This window comes from Ixodes scapularis, unplaced genomic scaffold (assembly GCF_016920785.2).
Source record: "Ixodes scapularis isolate PalLabHiFi unplaced genomic scaffold, ASM1692078v2 PGA_scaffold1__304_contigs__length_218370807, whole genome shotgun sequence".
Lineage (NCBI taxonomy): Eukaryota > Metazoa > Arthropoda > Arachnida > Ixodida > Ixodidae > Ixodes > Ixodes scapularis.
This window is the reverse complement of record NW_024609846.1, coordinates 167,167,281-167,194,621: the sequence shown is the minus strand read 5'-3', so window position 1 is coordinate 167,194,621 and position 27,341 is coordinate 167,167,281. Positions and strand designations below refer to the sequence as shown.

Here is a 27,341-nt window from a genome sequence, read left to right as displayed (position 1 = left end):
TGCCATTTATGGGACAGCATGCAGTATACATAATTTTATTGGAACCACAAGACATTTTATTCAACTTATTTTGACCATACTATTTGTGGCAATATTTGAAAGAATATTTATTGTTTGGAAAAAAACATTAAATGACAGATTTGTGTCAACATACACAAACATTTAGGACGTGTGAAACTTCAAGAAACAGTTCCTCTCTTTGTTCAAGCAGAGAGGAACATTGCACTTCTGGCATGACACAAAGGATTTTGCCTGGCAACTCGGCAACTTGCATCTTGCCCGTGTCTCGATCCATAGGGGGAAGTGGTCCGTCTTGTCCAGGCGAACGTCCTGCGAGGGTACTGCAGCTGCAGGACCACGTCTCCTTTTCTCGATGAGTTGAGCCTCGACTTCGTTGCTCGGGCGCCCTCGTTTTCTCTCGGCAGGTTTTCCAGCTTTGCAGAGACCTTCAGCTACAGACAACTTGAAGTCAGCGAGCGACATTCCTTTTCCATTCCTTCGCCTCCAGAGGAGCCAAGAGTTTACTAATGCCAAATCAAGGACATGAAAAAATATCTTGAGATACCATTTCTTTGATCTGATTTGAATTCTGTAAAGCCCTAGCATGGAGTCCAGAAGATCCACACCCCCCATGTAGCTGTTGTAAACTTTCACCGACTGCGGGCACGGAACCATCAGGTGTTGTTTTTTTTTTCGGTCATACCTCTCATCTTCAGCCACTGGGCCACTTCCAACATAGGTAGACAAAGTGGTCACAACCTTGTTGTCATACCACGCCACGACACACACGTCGACACCATCGACTGTTGCGGCTCGTTCAGTCATGCTGCCACGTCCGTTGGCTTTCAACTCGGCTTCTTTTGGTAGCTTGCACCCAGGCAATCTGTTGGCTCTCACTGTTCCTAAAGGAAGCAAGCCCTTCTTGGCAAGTTGAACAGCAAGTGGCACACTGGTGAACCAGTTGTCAAAAAAAATTTTGTGGTTCTTTTGCTCAGGAACAGTCTTGCACAGTCGCAAGACTACGTTGCTGCTAGCGCCAAGGTCTGGACAGCCAACCGGTACGGTGTTGTTCTGAGCGCCAGCAAACACTTCAATGTCATAACTGAACCCCGATATTCCACTCAGTACAAATGCCTTGTATCCCCACTTGTGAGGTTTTTTGGCGTTATACTGTTTAATTGATGACCTTGATTTTGTCGGAATTATTTGCTCATCTACTGCAAGATACTCCTCTTTTTGGAATCAAGTGCAGCCGCGCGTTTAGCATGTCCAGAAGCGGTCTGATTTTGTGCAGCTTGTCGTGAGATGGGTGACCAATGGGGGCAAATGTGGTGTTGTCGTTGACATGGAGGAACCGCTTGAGCTCCTCCCAACGGTTGCACGATAGGATGTCCGAAATAGCATGCTGCCCGATGTGACTGTTCCAATAAAGTCTCGTCGCTGGGAGCTTCACAATGGACATGTAGAGAATTGTTCCAAAGAACTGTTCAAGTTCTGCTCCAGTTACACACACTGGCTTGTTGGGCTCACATTGTACTGAGTACAGGTTTGTCTGATCGACTATGTGGTCCACAATATCAGGTGTAATAAAATATTTGAAGTATTGAAGAGGTGTGTCGAGTTCAGTAACTTCTCGTGGAAGTGTGGTATCACCGGAAAACTTCACGGCCTCAGGATCATAGACGGATGTTTTTTCTTTCCAAGTTGGGATATTAGTCTTCTGCTTTTTGATTCTTGGGGATGGCAGGAGCTCAGCATCATCGACCGATTCTGTATCAGATGATGAGAGGTCATGCAGGGGTACAGTTTCTTTCTCTGGTGGCACGTAAAGGTCGTCACCATCGTCAGACAGCTCACTGTCCTCGCTTTCATTTCCATTTCCAGGTGGTCCCTTGCCATAGAATTTCCGAGAATCCATAGGTCTAAGAAGTGTAAAACACGCACATACTTCAATTACAATATTCAACGTCACCATAGCAGACTGCATGTTGTGCCACATCTGGCACAAACTTAAAAAAAATGTTTTGCAAACAAAATATCAGGTCAGTGTTAACATAATATGCGTCTAGGGTATCCTAAACAAATTAGAAACAACTTCTGAATTACTGAAATAAGTCACATGACAAGAACTTACCGTATGTGCGATGAACTTTCACAGAACGAACCCACGTGCACGGAAGATTCGGAAACCGAAACAATGCGGCTGTCAGTTTAAAACGCCACCGATAGATGGCACTACTTGGTTGGCGCACAAAGCGGAGGTATGTGCCATATCTGGATCCGCATGCAGTTTGAGCACAAGGCATAGCTGCAATATCTTATATATTCTTAACCGGTGTGTTCCATATATGACCCATGATGCGGTAAAGGGTTAAATTAATTAGCAGACTTATTGCAAAGCTTAGCCACCCATATAATGTCTTCCTGGCCATATAACTCCCCTGCCCAAACTGTATTAGTGCATCTTTTATGAATTTTTTTGTAATTAAATCTGTTTGAATTAAAATGGAACATGTGGAGGCCTATGTTGCGCTTTTTGGCCTCCCACGGCGACTAGGGAGAAGGAAGTGACATCAACAACGCAGCAAACGTGGATTGGATAGTGATTGGCAGAAGCCACTGATGACGAATTTCCGCAGAAGAAAACAAAGCTCACTTTTTCTTTGTTTTCTTCTGCGGAAATTCGTAATCAGCGGCTCTCACCAATCAACATACAATCTGCGTTTGCTGCGTTGCTGATGTCACATCCTTCTCCCTAGTCGCCACGGGGGTCCAAAAAGCGCAACATAGGCCTCCTGGCATATATATGCATATACTACATATATTTTTTTTTGTGTGTTCACAACAATGTTTTGATTAAGGGAAGTGAATGCGTGTCTCTCTCTCTCTTCCTGACAGTCACACACACACACAAACATATACACTTTGAATCAGTTTCTGAGAAATGCTTTTATTGTTTTCTCCACCATTTGTATAAAAAAAAAAAAAAAAAGGCAAGCAGAACGTACAGTGTTCAGCGTATCAAAATAAATAATGTTGTGAGGATGCGTCCAGTAAATAAAATTACGACAATAAAATAAAGTTTTGATGCATGTATTATAAATATGTCTCGAGCTGCCAGCACAAAGGCAAACAAAAAACCCATTTGCTCAACACAGCCCACATGTATACCTTGTACGCGAAGGCACATCTACGAGGGGCACCCCAAGTGTTCTTGGCCTGGCACAAGAGTGCAAGCAGAGACATGAAACTTTATAAAAGCACACGGGCACTTAAGATGTACGGCAGACAAAATGGCGCATGCACACAATACGGTTTTCCTGTGGCAGCCACCAACGGCAATCAGCGCAGTCGAACTAAAACACTAAAACGAAGTGCAGACACGTTCGGTGATTGAATATTTGTTTCTGAAAGGCCTAACTACGGCAGGCACCCCCAATGACGTGGTTGCGACATAAGCACAGGATGCCCCATCCTACAGCACAATGAAAGAGAGGTGGGCCATGAAACTCAATCGTGGATGGAAGGGCACCGAAGACGACCCCTGCCTTGGCAGCCCTGTGGAAAGTGACTGCACAAGAAAACGTCGACTGTGTGCATGATGAGGTAATGGCAGATTGCGAGTAAAAATCTGGATTATTGCACAGGTTACAGGCATCTCCAAAATTACAGTTCAGTGAATCTTGAACAAACATCTTGACATGACCAAGGACTTCGCCAAGTGGGTTCCAAGATTGCTCTCGTGTGACCAAAGGCGCACCCGCTACACCGCATCCAGGGATAATCTCGAGCTTCTCAAGACAGAACCCGCAGGCTCCCGTGCCCGATTTGTGACTGTGGATGAAACCTGGGTCAACCACTTTGAACCCAACAGCAAAGCCCCAACCGTAGAAACACACCTCCTCTCCACTGCTGAAAGCTCAGTCCGTTTTATCAGCAGGCAAGGTCAGTAGATTCACCAGGGGAAGGGCAGTGGGGGTGACGGGGGGGGGGGGGGGGGTTTGCCCCCCCCCCCCCCCTTTTCTTGTCTTCATGTTTCAAGCTTTGTTGCTTGAAACGAGAGGGCAGGGAGGGGGGGGGGGGTCGCAGCGGGCCACCGCATCGGGTGCCGCTGACCCTAGAAGTGACGCCACCGGGAAAGGTGACGGCCACGGTTTTTGGGGTTTCGCAGGGTGTGCTGCTCCACGATTGCCTTCAGAAAGGGCAGAGCATCACCGGAAACTGCTATGCAACCCTTACTTATCGCCTGCGTGATGCCATGAAGGCCAAATGTCGTAATATGCTCAGGAAAGGGGTGCTGCTCCATCAGAACAATACACTCCCCCACCACGGTGTTGTGGTGATGGCTGCCATTCACTCTTGTGGCTATTTTGTTGTCAAGCATCCACCATACTCGACAGATCTTGCTTCATCAGACTTCCATCTCTTCCCCCAGCCGACTAAAAAAACTTCCTGGTGTTAACTTTTTTGGTGATGATGACGTCATTGATGCTGTGACCCGGTTTTTAGAAAACCAGACTTCCCACGTGTTTTCCAAGGGGATCCAGGCACTGGAGTATGTCGAAAAGTAATGCAAGTTCATTCACCTCTTTCAAGACTGACTGAGAACTTTTGGGACACCCCTCATATGTAAAGTAATATTTGTAAATGCAGCGTAGACATGCAGTCGTGACGCTAGTGCTCGGCCTCTTTTAGCAGTGACACAAAGGTGCTCCCTCGTCGATTCCTGAGTTCAGACGGTGCACCGGTCTCGACGATGTGGCCGGCTTCCAGAACAATCACCCGGTCAAAGTTCAGGAGCCCAGTTACTCGGTGCTGAAAAGATACATGCAAAGAAACATAAATACTACATTTGGTTTCCTCAGCAAGGCGACAAGATTCGCTCGCTAGTATCGGAGCTCCCAAGCACGGGCTCCAACCCATCTGCTTGGCCTTGCGGGTTTACGAGGACAATGATCGGGGTTTTGTGCTTTTGGTACATACTCATGAGCCCCAATTGAAGATAAAGTCTGGGCCAGTTTTATCGAAACCTGGGAAGACCAAGAAACCCAACTTTAAAGCCGTCCTCGAATAAGAAGAGGTGGAGCTTTGCGAGGGAAATCTTTATTTACGGCCTTACGTTGCGCTCGCCAGGAACGCAGCCGTTAATGAACCACTCCAAGAGGCCGCTTCTCTTTTTGGGAACCCCACTCACTGTCCCATTTCCTTCTTTTCCCCCCGTTAATACAGGGACATTTTTCGCATATTTAGGTTGTGCGCACGTTACGTGGAGGTTTGGGAATCGCTTGCCCATGCCCTGTTTTTGTCAACATAAATCCCAATAGACCCCTTTCAAAAGTGTGAGCCATTTAGTGGCTGCTGCGCCGATTCCCCGAGTACGCCGTTGCTTGGGCGCACACTCCGAGTGTGCGCTGAACACAGGGGTTGCGTCGGCGTTCGTCGTGAGCTCGGCCCAGCTTGCATCAAAGACGAATGCTGCGTCAGGCTTCGGCGAGGGGTCGGATCTAATCGCACGATAAATCGCAACCACCAATGTTGCTTGAGGAACTTTCCAAAAAGGGGCCTTTTAATAACCTATTTTCTGTCAGACACTGAACACTGACACAAAAAAACACAGAATATGTGGAGGACAAAAAACAAAACAAAATGCAGAAAACACATACAGTAAAATCCCGAGAGATAGCCCATTTAACATCAAGAGCAAATCGGGTGAAAATATGAAGTGGGCTAACTTTCAGTGTACAATCAAGAAAAGTTTAAAAAAATTGCTATTTTTAGGTTGTGTCCCTTCGAAGCTTGTTGGAACGAGAATACAGCGCAAACGAACGACGGACCAGGAGAAGAGTACCGTAAAAACCCGTGAATAATACAAAAATAATTTGCGGAAAAAAAAATTATCCGCGTATAATACGGAACAAAATCAGGACTACGAAAATATTCCTTATTTGCGTCATAAATGAACCTTAATCACTGTCATACGTCTGTCAGACTCCTTGTCCGACGCCTCCTCCCAAAGGCAGTAGTCTTCAGTGCCGTCGAGCTCATTTGAAATCCCGCACTTGAAAGAACGAGCGACGAGCGAGCGCCGACGCAGTGAAATCTTGGCACGACGCATAAAGCGAGTAACCCAATGTCGGCTCGCCAAAGTTCTCATGCAGCAGCTCGGTGTTTACGGTGACGTGCCGTTCACGTTGCTCTTTTACGAAGTTAGGGCGAAGTGCCGTTCACGTTGCTCTTTTACAAAGTCGCTGAGACTTGCCTCGACGTCGGCGAACACGCCATTCTTTGGGCTCCTAAAGCTGCTTCTTGTTCCGTGGCATGCAAACAGAGCTTGCTTTTGCCGTCTCCATCCGTGGATGCTGCCCTCATTTACGGCGAATTTTCGTCCGGCTGCCCTGTTGCCGATGCCTTCCGCAACCAAAAGGACTTTTCTTTTGGAATAAAGCTATACGCACTCCGGAGTGCATTTCGGTCGAAATGGCTACACGCACTCCGCTAAACTCGTATAAAACGAATGGTCACAACGAGTTTTCTAAGCGATGGCATAGCATAGGGTTTAAAGTGTCCGCTCTGTATGCAAGTGGACGCAAGTTCAATCCGCGGTGGACATACTTTTTTTTTTTTTTTCTCAAACATTTTGTTTTGTCAAGGCATTGGCGATATTTAGGACATTTCTTTTCTGCGATGATGTTGTCGACGAAACTTCGCAGAACTAAATGATATGGGTCTCCCTTCCCGGAGGTGCGATCAGGGACAGCGGGACTTGGGTTGCCGGCTGGACGCCGTGAAGCGGCGTGTACTGGTTACGTTTTGTAATTAGCAGCCGATACTGTCGCCGCGAAGCGGCGTGAACGCAGGCAGGGGGTTGTGTTAACGAGCTCCCCAGTGATACACACGCCGTTCGAAAAGGGTGGCTCAAGCGGCATGAACTCTGCACGGAGTGCGTAGAGCCATTTCGTCCGAAATGCACTCCGGAGTGCGTATAGCTTTACTCTTTCTTTTGAAGACGGTCGAATATCGTCTTCGCGCCGACGCCATTGCCGAGCCTCACTGTTGACGGATGGTGGCGCCTTGAATCTTGTGATTTTAACGATGATGATAGCTGTTTTGAGCGCCTTATTGCTTCGAAACCGAAACTACGTCAAACGGCGTTGGATCGCGCCTCATCGAAGCTGAAAATTGTTAGGACCCGCGTATAATACGAGCCGCGAATTTTACATAGCAAAATTTAAAAGAAAACTCGTATTATATTTGGGTTTTTATGGTATACACAACACTACCATTACTAGTAGTGGGCTATCTTTCGGCGTTTAAAAGAATATAGCAAATCAATCCAAAAATTGGGGTGGGCTATCTTTCGGGGGTGGGGCATCTCTCAGGATTTTACGGTAAGTTTAATTATATTTATTATTGTTATAAATCCTGCTCAAGGTCACAACTATCCCTCTTACAAAGTCCCAAACAGCGAGAACTGTGAGCAAACTTACAAGAAACATACCGTAGAATACCGAGCATCCACCCATTCCACATTAAGCGCCCATTCGCAAATTTGTAAGATCTGAGAAAATATGCACAGTACATTGATATGTAAAATTGATGACCGGCCAAGCGCTCATCCCCCATTTTTTCGCGATTATCTGTAAATTTTGAGTGGGCGCTTGCCCGGTATTTTACGGTAGTAGCTTATTTATTTTGATAAAAAAAGAAAGGAACCTTTTGGTTGAAGATGCTCCGTCCTATTTCATTGCATGTTCCCCTTCAAAGCAGCCAGCATTTAGGCAATTTATTAGTGATTCTGCGCTAATTGAGTGTAGGGAATATTACCAGAAAGCAATAAAAAGTGGGAGAGTCATTACAAAAAGTGTTTGTAGTCCCGTAACAAACTCAACTGATCATCTTCGGAGTGCCTGGTACGAATACTCACCGCAATAGCAAGAATTGTGGAGTCTGCCCATTCGCTCAGCATGGTCTCTTGGATCAGGGAGTCCAGGTCAGCATCCAGGGAAGAAGTGGCCTCGTCCAGCACAAACACTTTGGAAGGTTGCAGGAGAAACCTCGCGAAACAGAAGAGCTGTTGTGTGGCAAGAATAAAAACACCTCATTAATATAAAAAACGCAAAAAAAGTGCCGACTCACGCGAGTTTTTCAATATTCGCGGGACATCAGAAATCACCATGTTTTCAGTCAGAAAAAAACAAAGGGTGAAACCCTTCAAGATAATTGCTACGCAATTGTGAATGGAAGTTCTCCGTAGTATCAAAGTTGGTCCGATTGTGCGACTGTATCTGGCCAACTACTAATAAGCTCCCTCTCATCCCCAATACGAGGCATTGCATTTGATCGTCCATAAATACGCAGCAACCGGTCCCAGTGGTCCATCCTCCTATACTTGCCTGCCTTTGTCCAATGCTGAAGTTGGAGCCTTCTTCTGTCACCTCGCCATCTAAAAGAAAAGTGTAGTTTGGACAAATCACGTTGCCACGTGTCCAAATGACCAATATTGATGCGAGCCAAAGGACAGAATTTTTGGAGGTGATCGAAAGTCAGAGGTACCTAGGCCGCCCGAAACGATGACGACCTCTTTCAACCGAGCTTTCTCCAAGACGCTCCACAGCTGCTCATCCGTATACATCGCCCTGGGATCCAAGTTTTGCCTGGAGGGACCAAGGCACACCAATAAAATCAGTATAAAAAGCTGGTGTGAACACAACATAAATTTTAAAAAATCCTTTGCCCATCTTTTGCAAATTACTACTTTTCTCCATGGTAAAAAGAAAAAAAGACAAAAGAGGGCAGACAGATTGATGCATGCATGGTAGGCTAAAAGGCTGATGATACTATTGAAATATATCATCCTTCCCGTTCATGGTAATTGCTATAAAAAAATCACAATGTGATTATTGAAAAAAAAGTAAATTAGCACCATATAAGGCTTCTCTTTATACACGGTGTTTTACCAACGACTGAGAATAATTTAAAAAAAAGGGCGCTTGGCCCTGGCCTTTAACATTTTTTTGTCATTTTTCATCTAATATATATAATGAAGTTTCATATCTACCATAAGTTCTCGTGCTAAGCACAAATTTAAGCTAAATTTTTGCTATTCCAGTTTTCCAAAAACCTCCACTTTATCAGAAATGTTTCTGCCCACTTTTGTCCGATACCCCCTAAAACAATATGGCACAATGTATGTCAGCATGTTTTACAAACAGTAAAATGTGCAACAAAAGCATTTTTGCCAGGTTACCTTAAGCTTTATCTGAAATCAGAGAAAACACTAAGGTGCACCTCTTTTTTTTTTTTTAATTTCTCTAAATACTGGATAGATTTCGTTATTGAGGTTCGTAAGCTACAAAACGCGCATTATTTCCTCTCCCCAGCCGATGGCAGTTTCAGGAGAACCCTCAACCTTTGCCTTGAAGAGTGGAACACGATATCTAAATTTAAATCCCCACTCGTTTTAAAGCCATACAAGCGTGTCTGCATGGCCTAGTGGGTAGCGTGTCTGGCTTGCAACCAAAGAGTTGAGGGTTTGATTCCACTCCGCCAAAAATTCTTCGAATATTTTCTTTAAAGGGGCACTTGGAGGTAACCATTCGGCCGAGCTTAAGGGGCCCAAAGGTCGTATTTCTTTTTGTTGTCTAAAATGATGCTAGTTTCAGTCATCACAAATGTTTCTGCAAAACATTTTTACGATACCCCATAAAAAAATTCTGGCACGAAGTATGTCAGCACGTTCTACAAATAGTTAAAAGTGCAACAAAACCACTGCTATAATTTGAGCATCATTCTAGACAAAGTTATCATGAGTTGAAATTTTTTCGTTGATAATTAGACACTAGTCAATGAAGACATTGCCAATTCAGAAACTTAGTAGTTAACATTTTTCAGAAATTGTTGTCTTGCTGCACTCTCTGATTTACAAGGTACTAAACCTTGAAAAAAAGTATTCAGGTTCGAGTTCTAGATCCAAAGAGATCGGGGCAAAACTGTGTGTTGTGATGAACAAGTGAATTACCAGCAAACGGGAAAAGCAAACATGCTTCCAAACTGCCTGGATATTAAACTTTGAACCAATGTGACTACATAAATGTGCACTTCCTGAGTGTAGTACTTACACAACATGTTGTTTGAGACTTACAGAGCAATACATTTTTTCTATTAGTTTTTGTTTTTCAAGACTGGGGTCTACCCTTAACAACGGCTACAACATATTTGGGTGGCAGAAAACAAATCTCTCAATAGATTATGCCAGATAAGGTGAATATTTAAAAAGGAAGTTGGAGGTTTTTAGGTAATTAAATTGCATATTATCAATTTTGAATCATACATTTATGTCCACCGTAGTTGACAGCATTGTCCCAAATAAATAATTACTTAATTTGAAGTACCCCTTACTTTTTCTTTTTTAATTCTCAATCGCCGGTGAAACATTTTAAACAGTCGTTGCCCATAAACATAAAAATTTTAAGTAAGCCAATGATCCAAGTTTATGCAATCTGAAGTTGGCAATCAAAGCCGAGTTTGAACGTCTACAACTCTGACATCCAGCACCAGCCTAGCATTGGCTATTAACAAAAGTTTATCTTTGATTGAGAGGTAGAGTACCTACGCTGCTTCGATGGAAGCCACACTGAGAAACATCACTCACCTGATGGTACCGGAAAACAAGACTGGTTCCTGAGGAATGATTGAAAGGCGAGAGCGCAAGATGTCGAAGGGCACGGTGGAGATGTCGATGCCGTCGACGTAAATTGAGCCTTCGGAAATGGGCACCATCTTGAAGAGTCCCATCACGAGGGAGGACTTTCCGCTGCCTGTCCTTCCACAGATTCCCACCTGCCAATTGCAAAGATGGTGCACTCTAAGTGTCGGGTACGCTTCTAGGCAGCAATCTTTTAAAGCATGACTTTAGGGCTGTAACCAGGGTTCTGTGTTAGCGGTGTTTATTTTTCTTCCAATTTGAGGATGTTTTTAGGGATTTGTTCTTTTTCCAGGGGTCGGGGGATCTTTGGTCCATTTTTGATGTCGGACACAAAATCGGAGTTTATCGGGGCTCGTGTTGGGGAAAACGGCATGTGGGCACCGGATTCCCTAACCTCCAGAGAAGATGCACATGATTCGCATATTTGGAAAACATTCCGGCACTGTTTAGGAAAGGGAACGGGAAAGTCGGTCTGGTTCCCGAAAAATCCGGAGCTTTCCACTACAGAGTGCGAAAGAGAGACAGCAGTGAGCGCAGGCGTTCGTGCTCTGCTTCGACATGGCAAGCCTTGTAAGGTGTCCCAACTTTGCGTGGCCTCCCCATGTGCTAAAATCCAGAGATTAACTGACGGGGTGCGCCTCCTTCACAAACATCCCAAAGCGGGTGCTTGCCTGTGGAGCTGCCAGTGACGATTATTTGCGTCTCTTCCCTTTGAATTGGCATAGAGTTGGCACACACAGCAGGCCCAAAGCCCAACAGCCCTGCCGGTGCGTGCTCACTGACCTGTCGGCCGAGACTTGCCGAGTGCAACTGCACACCTGGCGTCTCTCGACCAAGCGGTGAACTAGAGTTTTCTGCCAAGCGCAACGCCGATGCCACGAATGCGGCTGGGAAGTTTTTATAACAGCTGTCGCCGTAAGAATCAGCGGCATCCCAAACAGTCAGGTGCGGGTTGGGTTCTGGATTGACGCAAAATAGGGCTGCCGATAAAGGTTTCTTTTTGTGGAGCTTAGGTTTTTGTTATTAGAGGACAGCTCCAATTCCGGGCTTTTCGGTTTTCCCAGATTTTAATAAAACTGGCCCGGGGTTTACTTTTCCAAGGTTTATCCATATACTCTGGGAACACGGAAGCCTAGCTTATAATGTCTGGTACACTGGTAGGAAGTGATCTTTGTGGTTCACACTTATGGATGTAACATGTAGCAGGAATACTCCACACAATGCTCATCAAGTTTTATTTTAGACAGGTGATGAGTTCAATTAAATAAAAAAAAAACTAATTGCTCATGTTACTGGCGCTGCACACGATGTGGTAAAGGACGGAAGAATCGGGTGGTGCTGGAACGTCAGTACACCTCAGCGTCTCTTTAAAGCCGTGAGACTTTTGGCCAGGTGAGACATTGCCTTAGTTAATCTACTCCCTAGTGAATTTTGAAGGCATGCAAAACAAGCATTAAAAGGGTTAGGACATGAGAATAAAATGGGAAAATTATTCTTGAAATGGAATGTTCAAAAGCTAATTAGTATATACACAGAGTTTTGCGATTTTTAGAGCTCTAGTAATTGCAATAATCACTTTAAGAATTTTGATAATTTCCATCTGGCGACCTCGCAACACTGCCTAAGTTAGACGCACCATGTTGCCCATAAACCACGTAATCATGGATGCTCTCTCATCTAAGCACCCCCATGATCGCCCAAGCTTGCCTCGACATTTTACGATCAAAACCTCTCATGCAACTGGGCTACTCCAATGCTGTTGTTGTAAGAACGGCTGACTAGTCGTTAGTAGATGAAGCCAACAACAGCATTTATATACAAATATTTACATTAAAATGTCCGGCATCGTCCACTCATGGCCAGGCCTCGATCCATCTCGTGCATTCTATTTCTCGAGCTCCCGCTTCTTCTTCCTCCTTGTCGGGATGCCCGCTTCCATACAATAAGTTTCAACACACTCCCCCCCCCCGCAAGAAGAAGAAATAGCTGATGTGCCGTTGCATTAAAGTTGAAAGTTGGCAGAAAGATAATTATGACCTTCTCTGGACGTCCATGCTTCCCGGAAGGTCGCGTTGGTAGCCTGGCGATTATTTTATCATTGCCATTTAGGTCGTTCTGTGTCACGTCATGTCTGTCATTTCCATAGAATCCAGGGGCGTTGTCTCGCCTTGTGTGAGCGAGCGATTTAGTCTTCCATCCTTCATTCCATTGAACCTGGAAGTCGATCGTGCAGCCACGTGTATTAAAACCACGGGGATGGGACAAGGCGCGAAGTGTACGATACGCTCTTTTCCTAATCTCCTTTATAGCTCTCGTTAGGCGCTGATGTATGCCGATTCTTTGTTTTGTGCTTCGTTGCTTGTATGGTCTCCCCTGTTTCTTAAATTGCTTGTTTCGTTGAGGAGGTCGTTTGACATTCCTGTTCAAGAAGGTTCCATTTATTTGTTTAGTTGCTTTGGCACGGTTCCGTTTTTTCCTATCTTTTTGTGCTTTTCTGAGTCTATTCTTTTTTGTTTTCAACTCGCCTTCGTTTTGAATGTGATGACTTCTGTGAGTGCCGGCTTCATACTCTTTCTTGAAACCAGACATGACTTCTTCTCCAGTTAGCATGTAGACTATGTTCTTCGATGAAGTCGCCTGTACGGGGTTGTCATCCAGTAGCGTATTGGTCACCTTTGTCGTTCCAGTTGATGCGCATCTGTCCTTCGTCTGCTGCTCTGATTTATGTTCTGTGACTAGACGATCGTCAGCGTAGTCTGTTGTCACACCGGTGACAGTTCCGAGTTCATAATTGTTGCTGTAAGGCTGAGTTTGTCTCACGAGATGTGGTCTGATGGAACTCATATCTGATATATTACGTTGTTTAGATAATTGTGGCTTTTCTCTCTCTACTTTTTCCAGTTTCGTCACCTGCTGATTGACTAGTTGGGCTTTAATCTTCAGCATTGATAGATGTCCTACGATGCGGTCGTTTAGTTCTATGACGTGAGTGTATTCTTCTTCAAGTTCTTCAGTGGGTATGAATGGTTCGATAGCATCATCCAGGTACTTAAGTTGAGATTCATAGTTTGTTAGCATCTCGATGATTTCGTTAAATTGTCCGGCTGTCGTTGTTTCTGGCATTGCTTTCTCCAGAAAATCAAAGAGTGTCGTTACCTTGTTGCGTAACGCAGATCTTTGTTGCAGAAGGTGCTCGATGTCGACATTGTTGAGGGTGATATTGTCTTGGGCGTCCGTTGCATTGGCTAAAATCTTGCTCATCTTGCCGGTCGATCGTTGCTATAGGTTGGCTGTTGTGACCTTCCGTTGATGGGTCCAGTCAGGTTCTCACCGTTTTGTTAAGCCCTCTCCCGGGTTTCGGCACCATGTTGTAAGAACGGCTGACTAGTCGTTAGTAGATGAAGCCAACAACAGCATTTATATACAAATATTTACATTAAAATGTCCGGCATCGTCCACTCATGGCCAGGCCTCGATCCATCTCGTGCATTCTATTTCTCGAGCTCCCGCTTCTTCTTCCTCCTTGTCGGGATGCCCGCTTCCATACAATAAGTTTCAACAGCTGTTCTCGCTCTCACCCCCTGCCCTTTGACCTTTCACTGCATGCACCTGCGAGATCATCAGGGACGACGGCGACCACGGCTAGTTCGTCCGTGACTCGTCGTCGCTGGAACTGGTCGCCAACGGGTTGCAGTCAAAATGACCAGCTTCTGACATCTCTTGATAACAATCACTCTCATCGCTGCTGCGATCAGTGTCGAGGACTTTGAGGAAGCGAGTGATGCTGTAGATGCAATCGTCAAAAGCCGCATGCTTGAAACGCGGAAGGGAAACGAGGAAGCTGAAGCTCGAGATGCCAAGAGAGCCAAGTCTACAAGTGCGTGCAAGGGTACGCCGTGCGTTGGTAGTAAAACATCACCAACCCAACAACAATGGTGGCCTTTTCGACTAGGGCGGATCTGAGGGTCTTGCATATAAATTGATTTATCCACAAAACTATCGCACCATTTTTAAAACAAATTTAGCAGAAATATAGGAACACACAATGGGTTCTAGCAGCATAGTTATCTCATATTTAATTTTTGCAGTGTCCTAGCCGCTTTAGGGTACTGTTGAGACCAGTTTTAACGAAGTCGGTCTATAACGAAATAACGGCTACAGCGAAGCGATCACGCTTTCCCCTTCCCTTTTGCTCTTCGTTATAACCAAAGTCGGTTATAACGAAATAGCGGATATAGCGAAGTAATTTCCGATTCCCGTTGACTTGATTATAGCCGGTCTCGACAGTACATTCAACGAGGTTGCAGAACGGTTCAGGCCAAACGACTGACTCACTTTTTCGCCAGGTGCAAAAGTGACTGAGATGTTTTTTAAGACGGGATCCAGACCAGTTTCATAGCGCATAGTCACTTTCTCGAAGCGCACTTCACCTTTACTGGGCCAGTCACTAGGAACTGCAAGAAAGTAAACAATAAAATATAAGTGAGTCGCCCTCTGGTGTGGCCTTATTACTATTTAATGGTGATCAGTTTGTAAAAAAAATTTTACGAAGCTTCCTTACAATGAATACACCCTAAATTTGAAATAAAAGTTTTCAAGAAACAAGTTATTTGTGTAAAAGCCGGGCCAATATCTTTCTTGCTACTTCAACGGCAGCAAATCTGAGCCTAATTTCATGTTTCCATTTTTCTTCTTCAAGCACTTACACAACTGTTAGCACATGCAAAACAAACCCTTGAAACACATTGCAAATTGTACAGGAGAAGACGAGTGTGCCTCGAGCATAAGGCTGCCGAAAACATAGGTATGAACACGTGAGTGGTGACAAGTTCTTTGAATGCAGGTGTAGTCACTTGGAGCATGCAGGTTGCACTGTATGTGTTACATATGAAGAGCCTCACTTAGCAATCATCTGCTACCTGTGCCATCATGATAGCTGTTCTCATACTAAAATAACGACAAAGTACCAAATCAAATAACAGTTTAATCCACTCAAAATGATAACAAAAAAACCCGAAAATGCAATCGTTGCAACCAATCATTATTGTAGCTGGACCGGCCTCCAAAAGTGCCTGAAATAATACCCCATGCTGCAGGATGGAGCAAGTTTCTCAGCAATGCAATATACTGACCACCATCGCACAATATCAACTTCAAACTAAACAACTCCTTTATTTAGCAGTTCATACGAACGAGCATGTAATAAATCATGTATAAAAGGCAGGAAATCGACGCTTCACACGCAATTCTGGTATGCTACGTATCCAGTTACCACGCGTGTGCCACCCACAGTCCTATCACATGTATGAAATCGTCCAGTAACTGAATCATGAGGAAAACACCTTAAACATAAATTTGAGACAGATGACCATCGATGACGGCACAGATGGTTTAGTTGACATTGTAAATTCCCTTGTCGACGGCGGCAATGGCGATCAAGATCATGGGGCCGCGACGTTCCCATGGGTCGGCAAAGGTAGCGCATGGGAAGAGCTCATTGGTTTGGACGAGGGTCCAGGCTTCCTTAAAGCTTGATGCAAATGTATTAGTATGTATGCTTTGTTTCATCTCCACCAAAACTTGCGTTTTCACTGCATGCACTTTGCTGGCGTCATCTTTAAAACCCCATGACTGCAACCACCGCCGCCACCGCCAACGATGATGTACAGCGACAACTCACGGTGATTTTGGATACGCGTCCGCATGGCACGTGCGCGTAGCATTTTGGGTGTCATTTGTTCTGCGGTTATTTTTATTGTTAGTTTCATTTTTGACCGACTGTTTTTCTATATTGTTCAATGAGCGCATTTATAATCATTGTGGCCGATATGCCTAATATATATTCCATCGCTATATGTGGTTTATTTTTACATAGACCCAACGGAAAAACGCATGGTTCTCTACAAACTGGTTGTTATACGTGGTAACGTTATAAGTGGGTTGCACTGTAGTACCTACCTTAAAAACTGGTCCTCAAAAGCATAATTTCAATCTTACAAACGACATCCATCCAAGGGTGCCAAAAGAAAGCTACTTTTGCTCCTTGAGCCTCTTCGCAACATACATTAATGTGTACGCCGTTTAACAAGATTTCAGAGTAGTCTATAGGCAGTCTTTTCGTGACGGCGACCATGTTGAATTGGGATGTAGCTGAATTAGGGAAAAATAGCTAATCACATCATTGCTCGATTAGAAGGCGCTAGAATTCATTGGGTTTGTGTCAACAGTTCTACTTTTTTCTTGGCTATACTTTTTTTGTTGTACTTATGCTTAAATTATTTACTTTAGTTCTTGTCGCCCAACCCAACTACGTCATATTTCCACGTGGCAACCGTCACCCGAAAACAATCTATAGCGCCCCTGTTAAAATTCACCCAAAAGGTCGGCTCTCGTGAACCCCCTCACCGTGGGCAGGAGAGGCCACATGCTCGATGGGAAGCTGGGCGTATTTGGTGACCCTCTCCACAGAGCTCATGTACATCTCCACGCTCGACACCTGCCTCACCAGCCAGTTGAGGTAGATGGGAACCTGCAACCGCACAGCGCGCCCAGAGAAATGAGGACCCCCAACCCCTAGAACGTTTGTCCAAGAGCCCATCCATCAGTCACCTCCTTTCTATGCACGCCATGAGAGGCTAGACACAGATGATTGCAGTATAAGAAACGGGCAAACTTCACTTGGCCAACACTGAACCTTATTTGCACAACTATTACAACAAATGGCTGTTATTAGAGGTGTTTTGCTGCTGATCCCTGGGCGTGTTTTGTGTAGTGGCGTGGCCGAGACCTAAACATGAAGGGGGAATGTCCTCCCTACATTTAGAAGAAAAAAAACTAATGGCCATGAGACCAAAGTTTACGACCTATGAGGTTGCGTGTTTTCGAATAAATCCGAAAAACTCGGAACAACACTCGCCGGAATAGTTCTTGTCAATTTGGATTTATCCCATAAACTCAGAATTTCAATGTCCCAATGCAAAACAAAAACAGTATTCTACAGTTAAGTTTGGTCCGAAAACAGGATCATTGGTCCTAAGAAGATGCCACCCCAGTTTGTTTGTCTTTTTTTTTTTTTTTTTTTTTTTCAAATCTTGTATTATTTACAAAAAGAGTCTTTCCGTTTGTCTCATCAAAGTTCATTCTAGACAGCAGGTCATTGTACTTCTGGGTCACAAGAAAAGCCATTTTTCCGGTTTCAAATCTGTACCATACTATTTGAGCTTCTTAAAGGAAGGAGGAGTTGCTTTTTCGTAACAGTGAAAGCTTTGAACCATCGAGGTTTCATAGAAGAGGGAAAGGGATGGGGGCGGGGAAGGAGGGGCAGCTGAAGCTTCTATGTTACACCCTTTACACTCCACCTCGTACAGGTGCGGGGTAAGGTGATGATATAGGATGGGAAAAAATTAGCTTCCCAGTGATCGCCTCCAAGAGTCTTGTGCTTCTAATCAATCAACGTTTATAATAACAATGCTTGTTTGCAATTTTTGTCATGGGTCAGGTTAGTATAGCCAATGGCAAGGGAATTAACACCAAATCCAGTTGATGAAATATTATTTGACACAACCACATTATTTTGAATCTAGCACACGTTTATACCCGGATATTATTCATTTTTATTTTTAAAAACTAGGAAATTCTGTACAATTTAACTTCAAACTTAAAATTTGGAAATTTAACAAAACTAAATTTCTATAAACATTGAACTTCTGGCAAAAAAGGAAACTCTGAAAAATACTCTCCGAATTTTGATGAAAAATAAACTCCAAAAACACGAAACCCTACCTACAGGCACCAAATTAGTGGACTTATGTCCTGCTGAATTTAGCAGATGGCAATCATGCGACAGTGACGTCATGTGACACTGTGAAGCGACATGCCACAGCCTACCACCACGCCATGCGACACCATGACGTCTGGTGCCGGGAGATTTTAACGTGAACACGCACCATGGCCAAGAGAGCATCTCCAGCCCTCTATCTGCGTCTGTTGCATGCCCTGGCTCTGCCCGTTCCTCCCACTGACCAAACTTTCCCTATATGCGGCTCTGGTGGAAACGAGCTCCGCAGGTGTTGCTTCTCTGCAGTGCACCAGTGCTCGGTAAGAAGTGCACTCCACAGGGCTAGCCTGCCACGATTATTAACACTTCGAAAAATACAACTATCGCAGTTCACCTCGAAGCGAATAAAATTCGCTTTGAGGTGAAATTCGTTTTGAATTTCATTCGAAACTACTATTCAAGAATTTTAATATTTGCATGAACACTATGTTTCTACATTTCTTTCAATAAATTAAAAACCGTTTTGTGACCATTTAAGCTGGCTGCCGTGAGACCGGAGCCTGAATAATTTATTGCGTGATCTTACACAAAACCAAGTAACCTTCAGTTTTTGTGCCAACGTAATCCTTGAAAAGGACCGTTGGGTGGACTTCCATTGGTCTGAGGTGTGAAGAGAGCACACAGTGTACGAAAATTGCAAAGGAGACCATTCTCGAAGGTCCTTGAGGTACACATGGGTGTCGCACGCACTTTCAAATACGTATGACTTTCTCATCAGAGTCGACACGGTCTAGACTAATTATGGACTTGTCCCGCATCAAGAGCCTAGTTGCGCAGCTCTTTCCTATGATGCAATATGGCATCAGTAACGCAAGTTCTGAGCATGGTACAGGGAGCTCGCAATGCATAAAAAGACAGAGTTGCTTACGAGTAATGTGTAAGTCATGGCGATCCCCACGAAGGAGGGACTGATGCTTCCAGTGAGAGCTGCGGTGAGTGCAGCCATCGTGGCTAGGAACAGGATGACGCCTCCCAAGTAGTCCTTGATAAAAAAAAGAAAGAGACTTCAAAATAAATTTATATGAAAAATAAAATGACAATAGGAATAAATGATGAAAGTTACGCGACTAGAAGAATTGCAATTCTAAGCACCGTTGTTCGTCACAAGATTTACACAAGAAAAACCTGGACGGAAATCTAAGCTCGGTTTAAATGGGGTGCTTGCATTAACACTCTATTTCAGTTTCAAAATGATATAATCCCTTGATGGCTGCTACCATAAAAAAAAAGAAAAAAAAAACTTTCAAAATATTTATAATTATGATATTGCATGTGACAACATAGCTTACAAACAGAATTTCAAATAATTCCTATTTTGGTGCAGCGACTGATGGCTTTGTTCACACAACAGAACAAAGTGCTGAGTGCCTACCAGTGAGATTCCAAGCCAGCAGTTGGCACAATTCACCATGATGAAAGCCAGGTTGTTGTTGTTGATGTGCTCATTCATCCTTTCAACAAACCTATTTTCTTCTCTGCAAACCAAAGAAACCAAGTAGTAAAAAATGAGACATTTACAATTCTCTGTAATGCCGAATTAGAGCGCAGTTCTTCACGAGGACGAGGGGAGGGTATGCCCCTCCTCCCCTCCTCTCCTGCTCCCCTCCCATTTAGCAGGAAATCTTTGCTAAATTTCCCGCTAAATTTAGCCAAAAAATTTCTCACTAAATTTAGCAGGGAAATTCAATTTAGCGGGCAATTTTTTCCACTAAATATAGCGGGGAAATTTTCTGCTAAATTTAGTGGGGAAATGTTTGTGCTAAATTTAGCGGGAAATTTTCTCTGCTGAATTTAGCGGTAAGATTTTTCCGTTGAATTTAGCGGGGAAATTTTCCCGCCAAATTTAACAGAGAAATTTTTCACTTAATTTAGAGGAGAATTTTTTCTGCTAAAGTTAACGGGGAAACTTTTCCGCTAAACTTAGTGGGGAAATTTACCCATAATGCAATGTGCGGTTACGCTGACGGCAATGCCGCTCAAGCCGGAAAAGGGCTCCTAAGGGCTGCATTTAAAACAAAACCGAATGCAATGCCCAAAACAGCATGAAGCAACACCCCCTGCCAAGACACTTTAGGAAATCCCGGTTGCGTGTCGACTGGCCAGTCAGCAACCTTCTGAGATAATAGCATGATGTGCGGCTACCTATGAGGTTTGACTAGATTGATGCTGTGAAGGCAAAAGGGACGAAGCACCTACAGCACTGTACCTTCACAAATGAAAGATTCCTATGGAGCGGCGTAAGGACAGGGGAGGGGAGTATTGTAATATCCTGATAGAAAGCCTACCTAAAATAAGGAGTGGGCTAACTTTCAGTGTTTAATGAAGAAGACCTATTTTTTAAGTCATGTTTTGCTGCCAAACTTGTTATCATGGTGAGGGACAATCAAGGAAAGATGGCTGTACTTCCCAGTCAGCAATATTCGCTTGTATCCAGCCATAGTTAAAACTAGCCGCATTTACGCCGAGGTCATCATTGATCCGAACACTGTGATTATTAGGAGCGGGCTATCTTTCGGTGTTTAAAAGAAAATAGCAAATTGAGGCAAAAATTATTTAGTAGCCACACCTCCTACATCCCTTTTTTAACTTCTAAGTATGTTCACCTTGACACTGAAGGTATACAGTATACTGATTAACAGTGCTCGGGATTGGGCTAGTCGGTTTTTTTAACGCTTTGATTAAACTGCGCTGCTTAAGGATTACAAATAACGACACTGAAACAGAAAGAAGACACAACATACAAAAATAATTTGTGTGCACTGCATGGTCTTTCTAGAGTCAGGGTTGTTGTTTGTAATCCTTTGCAGCACAGTTTAATCAGATGTATATACTGAATGTGCCTTCATCACATAAAAGGTACAGCTATAATACTGGTTGTAGCTTAAAACACCTGGGTTCCTTATGCTCCAGGAAGCCAACAAATACACCTGTTTCAGCTCGATGATCACATTCACGCATAGTTCACTGGCGTTGCGCTGGAGGTAGAGCTTCTACTGAATTCTTAGACTGTCCCCAACTAGTATAAACAAACTCTAATGTTATGGCTGGGTCATGTGGCACCTTATCTTTGTATACAAGGTGCTTTTTCCAAGAGTAACACTAATTAAACAAAAAAAAGCCGCAAAAGCTAGTTATGCGGTTTGTGCAGGTGAGTTATACGACCAGGGGGACATAGTATAGGGGGCTAATCGTAAAATCAGTTGGCTAATTGAGTAAAATTTGTTAATTAACTTTTTTAATTAGTGACAATAGATATATGATTCCAATGAAACTTCCTGAGCATCATCGAAGACCACTAAATCAGTAATTTTCAGAGAAACTTTGAGCGCGTGAGAAGTGCAGTAGTGCGCTGAAGTTTCCCCTCATGCAGCAGGAACAAGGCTACAAGTGTGATGAGGCACTTGCACTATTTTTCCGTTTCTTATCTCAGCCCCAGCCTTGTACCTGTTGCACGAGAGGTACCTTCAGCACACTACCACGCTTCCCATGCACTCAAAGTATTTCTAAAAATTGATTTAGTGCTTCTCGATGATGCTCGGCAAGTTTCTTATAAGAACCATATGCCAATTTTCTCTAATTAAAAGGTTAATTAACAAATTTTACTTAATTAGTCGACTGATCGCTATGATTAGCCACCTTTACTATATCCCCGTGGCCGTATAACTCACTTGTACAAACCACATAAGTGTAGCTTTCACTGCTTTTTTTGAAGAAATCGGTTAAGCTTACAAGGAAACACCCTGAATTAGTAGCTTCTGAATGACAAATACAGTTACCAAGAGTCTTTATATGTTTATATCCCCATAGCAAGAGAGACACATTTGTATTGCAGTAATGCTACAACAAGTCTTTGGTGGGTTGTGAGAGCCCTGTCCGTGTGAAGCAGACAGATCAGAAAATTATGTGATTTGGTTGCAAATGTGAGACATGATGGATGTCTGAAAAATTTTCCTAGAATTTTTTCAAAGCAGTTCCTTAGCAGAGTAATGAAGAAAATACTTATGCAGTACAGGACAGCGAAAAATGCTATTGCATTTCAACGGCAATATGCACGGCGATTTCAACAAGCATTTCCACTTTGCCTTTGCAAAATGTAGTAGATCTCACACTGAAATTGAATGGGCTGTATGGTTCTTCAACGTTTGGACGTTGTGTACACCAACAGGATACTATGCAATTGCATTTGTTTTTAAAAGTGTCACACTCAAAGTGACAAATCTAGAAATCACATGGATGGTTCCATTACCTAAGTGCGTACACGCCTTGGTAAAGATACACGAGTTTGTATTCCGAGTTCCAACTAGCTGAAACGTGAACAATACTTTGTAGCAGCCCCTGAAACCATTAAGCGGGGGCACAAAATGTCTCACGGCCACTCTATTCTCCGTTAAAAGAGCAACAAATAACAGCACTTGTGCCACCCTCCCCCTTTTTGCAAATCATGTCGTCAGAAGCCAGTGCCACTGCACATACTTGTGCCGTCAGGGCAGAAGCAATATGCATGCTTTGAAATCACGATTCGGAAGAACAATGATATGGTGACAGTATCTCTCACCTAGCGCTGTTCCGATAAAAAAGAAAACATTTGAGATCTTTTGTGCTTGCGCTTACTCTCGAGTAAATAGTTCCAGGGGCTGCCACAATGTACTGCACGCAGTTCAGTTGGTTGCTGCTTGAGTGATGCCATTTCCATCCTTGGCAAATGGACAGCTACACTCTTACAAATGTAACATATTTTTTTAAGCTAAATGTTAGAGACTGCTGGTAGGTAAGAAGTGAAACAAAATGTATGCAACATGGCAGCAGCATACATAAAAACAAAACAAAACAAAAAAAACACAAACTGAGGTGACGTTTGTGACCTTTGTCAGGCTACAAGCGGAATTAATAAAAACAACATGTGGCGATTAGGAGAGGATGCCAAAAGATGGACAACAGCCGAATAGGGATGAATGACATAGATGTAGTGAAAGAAAAATGTGCATACACCAGTGGTGTAGGCAGAAATATTTTGGGGGAAGGATTGGGGAGGGAGGGAGGGAAGGGGGGGGGGGGGAGGGGCTGAGGTGGCTGTGATGTCCATGACTTAGGGCATGGAGAGGGGGGTAAGGGGGATTAAGGCTGCCCCCCTGGTTATGCCACTGGCATGCACCTAACGACTCACCTGAAGGCACGTATGGTGCTTAGACCGGCTAATGTCTCCGAAAAGTGTGAAAAAATGGGGCTCTTGGTGATGCTGTCGAGTCGCTGAAGTTCTCTGCACGAGAGTGAGCAAAGGACGAAAAAGTGAGTGGGTAAGTTCAATGACGAGTCAACAAAGTGACAGCCGACATGAGCCAACAAAATCCGACGTAGAGCACACGAATGTTTAAAAACATTCTTCCCCAAAGAGCGCAGTATTACCTGGAAGAGCAGCGGAAAAAGGACTGGATGTAATAGTAGGCAGCAGCAACAAACACCACCACAATGAGAAAGTAAGGTGTGACAAACACGTCCACAAGCACGGCAGTGATGCACAGCATCAGGAACCTCAGTAACACTGGCACAGTCACTGGAAGTTTCTGCAACAAGAAGAGAAAAAAGATTCTGTGCCTTCCTATTGGGCTACGACGATGTGATGGGGAGTCGGCTAAACTTATATGACAGCGGTCACCCCCTTCTAAAGAAAGCGTGGCTGTGCTGAACACAGCCTCAGGCAAGGGTCAAACCCAAAGAGCTACTAAGGCCAAGTGAGAGTGTAAGCCGTTTGACACTGTTAGCACAAACATGACATCGACACTTTTCTGCATTTTTACTTTAGAGCTTAAGTTACTGCCCTGAAAGAGAACCTTCGAAGACACTAGCTGCTTCTTTAGGGCAGCGGTTTCATTTTAAAAGAAAAACAGGAAGTACTAGAGATTGCTTGCTTGTGCTAACAGTGTCGTGCTGTGTACTTCTCATACATGAACATAGATGAATGGAGTACAGTGGTAGCAAACACAACCACACAAAAGATGCCAAAAACACTGACTCACTTTGTCTATAATGCCCATGTCGCTTGAAAATCTGTTGAGGATCCTTCCGATCGGATTGGCATCAAAAAATCTAGACATTGAGGTAGAAAACATTGGCTACTCTTGCAGATGATTTCAGAAGAAGCAAACGAAAGAAGTTGGCGGCCCACCTCATGGGGCACTGGACAATGGTGTCGAGCATGTTGTTGTGGAACACCTTGACCGAACGGAGCGTGACCAGCTGGGCAGAAAGGTTGGTCACGAGAGAGAGCACGATGGAAAACATGGACAGACCAGTGTAGCCCATGAGGTAGCCCCAAGCAATGTCGTCCTGAAAGGCAATTGCACCACTGTCTTACATTCCTTACACGGGCAAGAAGAAGCTCACACACCAACCTCGATGCATGAGCAACATTCGAGATAAAAGACTGCTCCAAGTCTAGCCAGAAAGTTGACAACATAGAAAGGGATTGCTTCGCTCGGATTGTGAATCAATATTCCGAATGTAAAGCACACTGGTGGAATTTCCAACCAGCAGGTGACCGAAGAGCCCCTGGGCGATTGGGATGAGTCTGGTTTGCTCCCTAATCTATAAAAGTTGATTGAAGTCTGATAATCTCTCTGGATGGAGACTCAGCAGTGCACAGTATGCACATGCAGTCTAATAAATACACTATAGGTTCATTTGATTCACCTGCACCTAATGTACCGGTGCAGAAAAGTGTAGGGCAGTCTACTTCCGGTAAATGTATTTAGAGACAACCTAAAGTAACCAACCCTACACTTTTCTGCACTGGTGCAGGAGGTGCAGGTTAATCGAACAAAGCTACCGTTTACTGTACAATCTCGAAGAAATGCCCAATCGTGTGGTGAAGAAATAAACGGCGAAAAACACGGGGCAGGTGATCTATCGGTATGCAACAGTAAGAGTTCATAAAACGACGAACAGCACAGAAACCAATACCGTTTGAGTTTAAAGACTGGTATCCCGAGTGACTTTGTCAAACGACATAGAAATAAATTTTCAATGTGTCTAAAGATACTCATGACCTGTTTGTGACGGGCTTGCACAGCGGTGGCTACTGGTGTTCCACTTGCATCAGCAGCCCGCATGGCTGCATCGCATGGCACCGTGCATACAGATGAGTTCGATTCTATTGGGTGGCAGCTTGCATCAGCTAGCCAACGAAAAGCATGTGGGCTCCATACCATCGCTAGTCTTAGTCTTGTCTACGTGGGACAAGCTGTTGCCCGACACAGCTTCATGTGCAATCAGGTGAGTGCGCTCATTTACGTGTGCCATATTTTTCTTATACTATCTCTACCACAAAGACATTCAAGTTGAGTGACTGACTCCTATCACATGCCCCGTCAATGCGGCTTGACCCTAAGAAAAGCTCTTCCTCATTCTGCTGCAAAAATTTACAGGCGGTAAGAGTGACCTTAGCAAGTGCATACCTCCTGAGCGGACAGCGTGGAGTTGAAGTCCCTCGAAGCCTCCGACCAGCTGGTGAGCCAAAAGTCGGATCCGAGCCGGGCCCCCTGATTGGCCGCAAAGAGCACGCAGACGAGGGCGGCGAAGGCAAAGCGGCAGGCACGCATGTACGAGAGGTACACCGCGCAGGGGATCTTTCCCTGCTGGCGGTCCTCCGCTTCTATCAGCTGCCCCTGTGCCTCTGACAGAATGGAGGGTACCGTGCCATTGTTGCCCGTAAGCAGACTGCTCGTGAGGCCTGCAGAAGAGGAGTACATGCAGCAATTCGTCCCCCGCTAGAATTAGCAGAGAAATTAATGTCACGTGGCCTACACGCCAATTTAGTTTCCACACTAAATTTAGCGTAAATCTGATGTCAGGTGACCTATGCACCCAATCGAGGTTCCCCGCAAAATTTAGCGGAGAAATTCACGTACCGTGACCTATGCACCAATTCAGTTTCTCCGCTGAATTTACGACACACGACCTATGAACCAATTCAGGTTCTGCGTTAAATTTAGCTTGCTTCCATTGGATCTTTTAGAATTTTTTTAATGCCTTTTGCAAGGCGTTTTGTTCGCCTACGCTACCCATGCATTCGCGACCTCGCTGCACCAGGATAGAAAAGTGCGTTCATTTCGCGCGCGTGTGGGGAGGGGGTCAAAATTTCGACGTCCAAATGGGGGGTGCGTTCAATACGCGAGTGAAAAAAAAAGTCAAAATTTTGAGAGCCGACTTTAGGGGTGCGTTTATTACGAGAGTGCGTTCATTGTGCGAGTAAATACGGTATGCACCAATTCAGGCTCCCTACTAAATTTAGCGGAGGAATTGACATCACGTGACCTATACATCAATTCAGTTTCTCTGCTGAATTTAGCAGACAAATTGAGGTCACGTGACCTATGTGCACCAATTCAGGTTCCTCGCTAGAATTAGCAGAGAAATTATTGTCACGCACGTGGCCTACACGCCAATTTAGTTCCCGCACTAAATTTAGCGTAAATCTGACATCACATGACCTATGCACCAATCGAGGTTCCCCGCTATACTTAGAGGAGAAATTGACGTCACGTGACCAATACACCAATTCAGTTTCTCTGCTAAATTTAGCGAAAATTTGTGTCACATGACCTATGCACCAATAGACCATCAGCAATATTCCCAAGCACCCCAGCCCATACTCGAGAAATCATGGGAACGGTGTTTCTTCAGCTCCCTAGTGATCGCTAATTTTAACCAATTCCATGGTTACGCAGTTTGTGAGCGTAATTCGGAGACGCCCTGATTAAGCACCTGATATACCGCAAGGGCCTGTCATATCACTTTTAAAAT

The 27,341-nt window shown here is 44.3% G+C and overlaps 1 protein-coding gene across 2 annotated transcripts in view; it reads right to left on the bottom strand.

The window, feature by feature from the left end:
• Positions 1 to 2,924: 2,924 nt before the first annotated feature.
• The window catches only part of LOC8035834 (ATP-binding cassette sub-family C member 9), a 75,394-nt gene continuing 50,977 nt past the window's right edge, over positions 2,925 to 27,341 (bottom strand). Inside the window, exons 18-31 of one of the 2 annotated variants that reach the window (XM_029990516.4) lie at positions 25,994 to 26,268; positions 24,706 to 24,866; positions 24,557 to 24,626; positions 23,946 to 24,103; positions 23,707 to 23,799; positions 19,915 to 20,017; positions 19,411 to 19,524; positions 17,111 to 17,234; positions 15,041 to 15,159; positions 10,652 to 10,839; positions 8,554 to 8,654; positions 8,394 to 8,443; positions 7,925 to 8,071; positions 2,925 to 4,815 (exon numbers count right to left, since the gene is read on the bottom strand). In XM_029990516.4, the coding sequence (XP_029846376.2) occupies positions 4,675 to 4,815; positions 7,925 to 8,071; positions 8,394 to 8,443; positions 8,554 to 8,654; positions 10,652 to 10,839; positions 15,041 to 15,159; positions 17,111 to 17,234; positions 19,411 to 19,524; positions 19,915 to 20,017; positions 23,707 to 23,799; positions 23,946 to 24,103; positions 24,557 to 24,626; positions 24,706 to 24,866; positions 25,994 to 26,268 (1,844 nt within the window). In that variant the 3' untranslated portion in view covers positions 2,925 to 4,674. The remainder of the gene's footprint in view (positions 4,816 to 7,924; positions 8,072 to 8,393; positions 8,444 to 8,553; positions 8,655 to 10,651; positions 10,840 to 15,040; positions 15,160 to 17,110; positions 17,235 to 19,410; positions 19,525 to 19,914; positions 20,018 to 23,706; positions 23,800 to 23,945; positions 24,104 to 24,556; positions 24,627 to 24,705; positions 24,867 to 25,993; positions 26,269 to 27,341) is intronic. The other variant, XM_029990517.4, reaches the window with a different exon arrangement.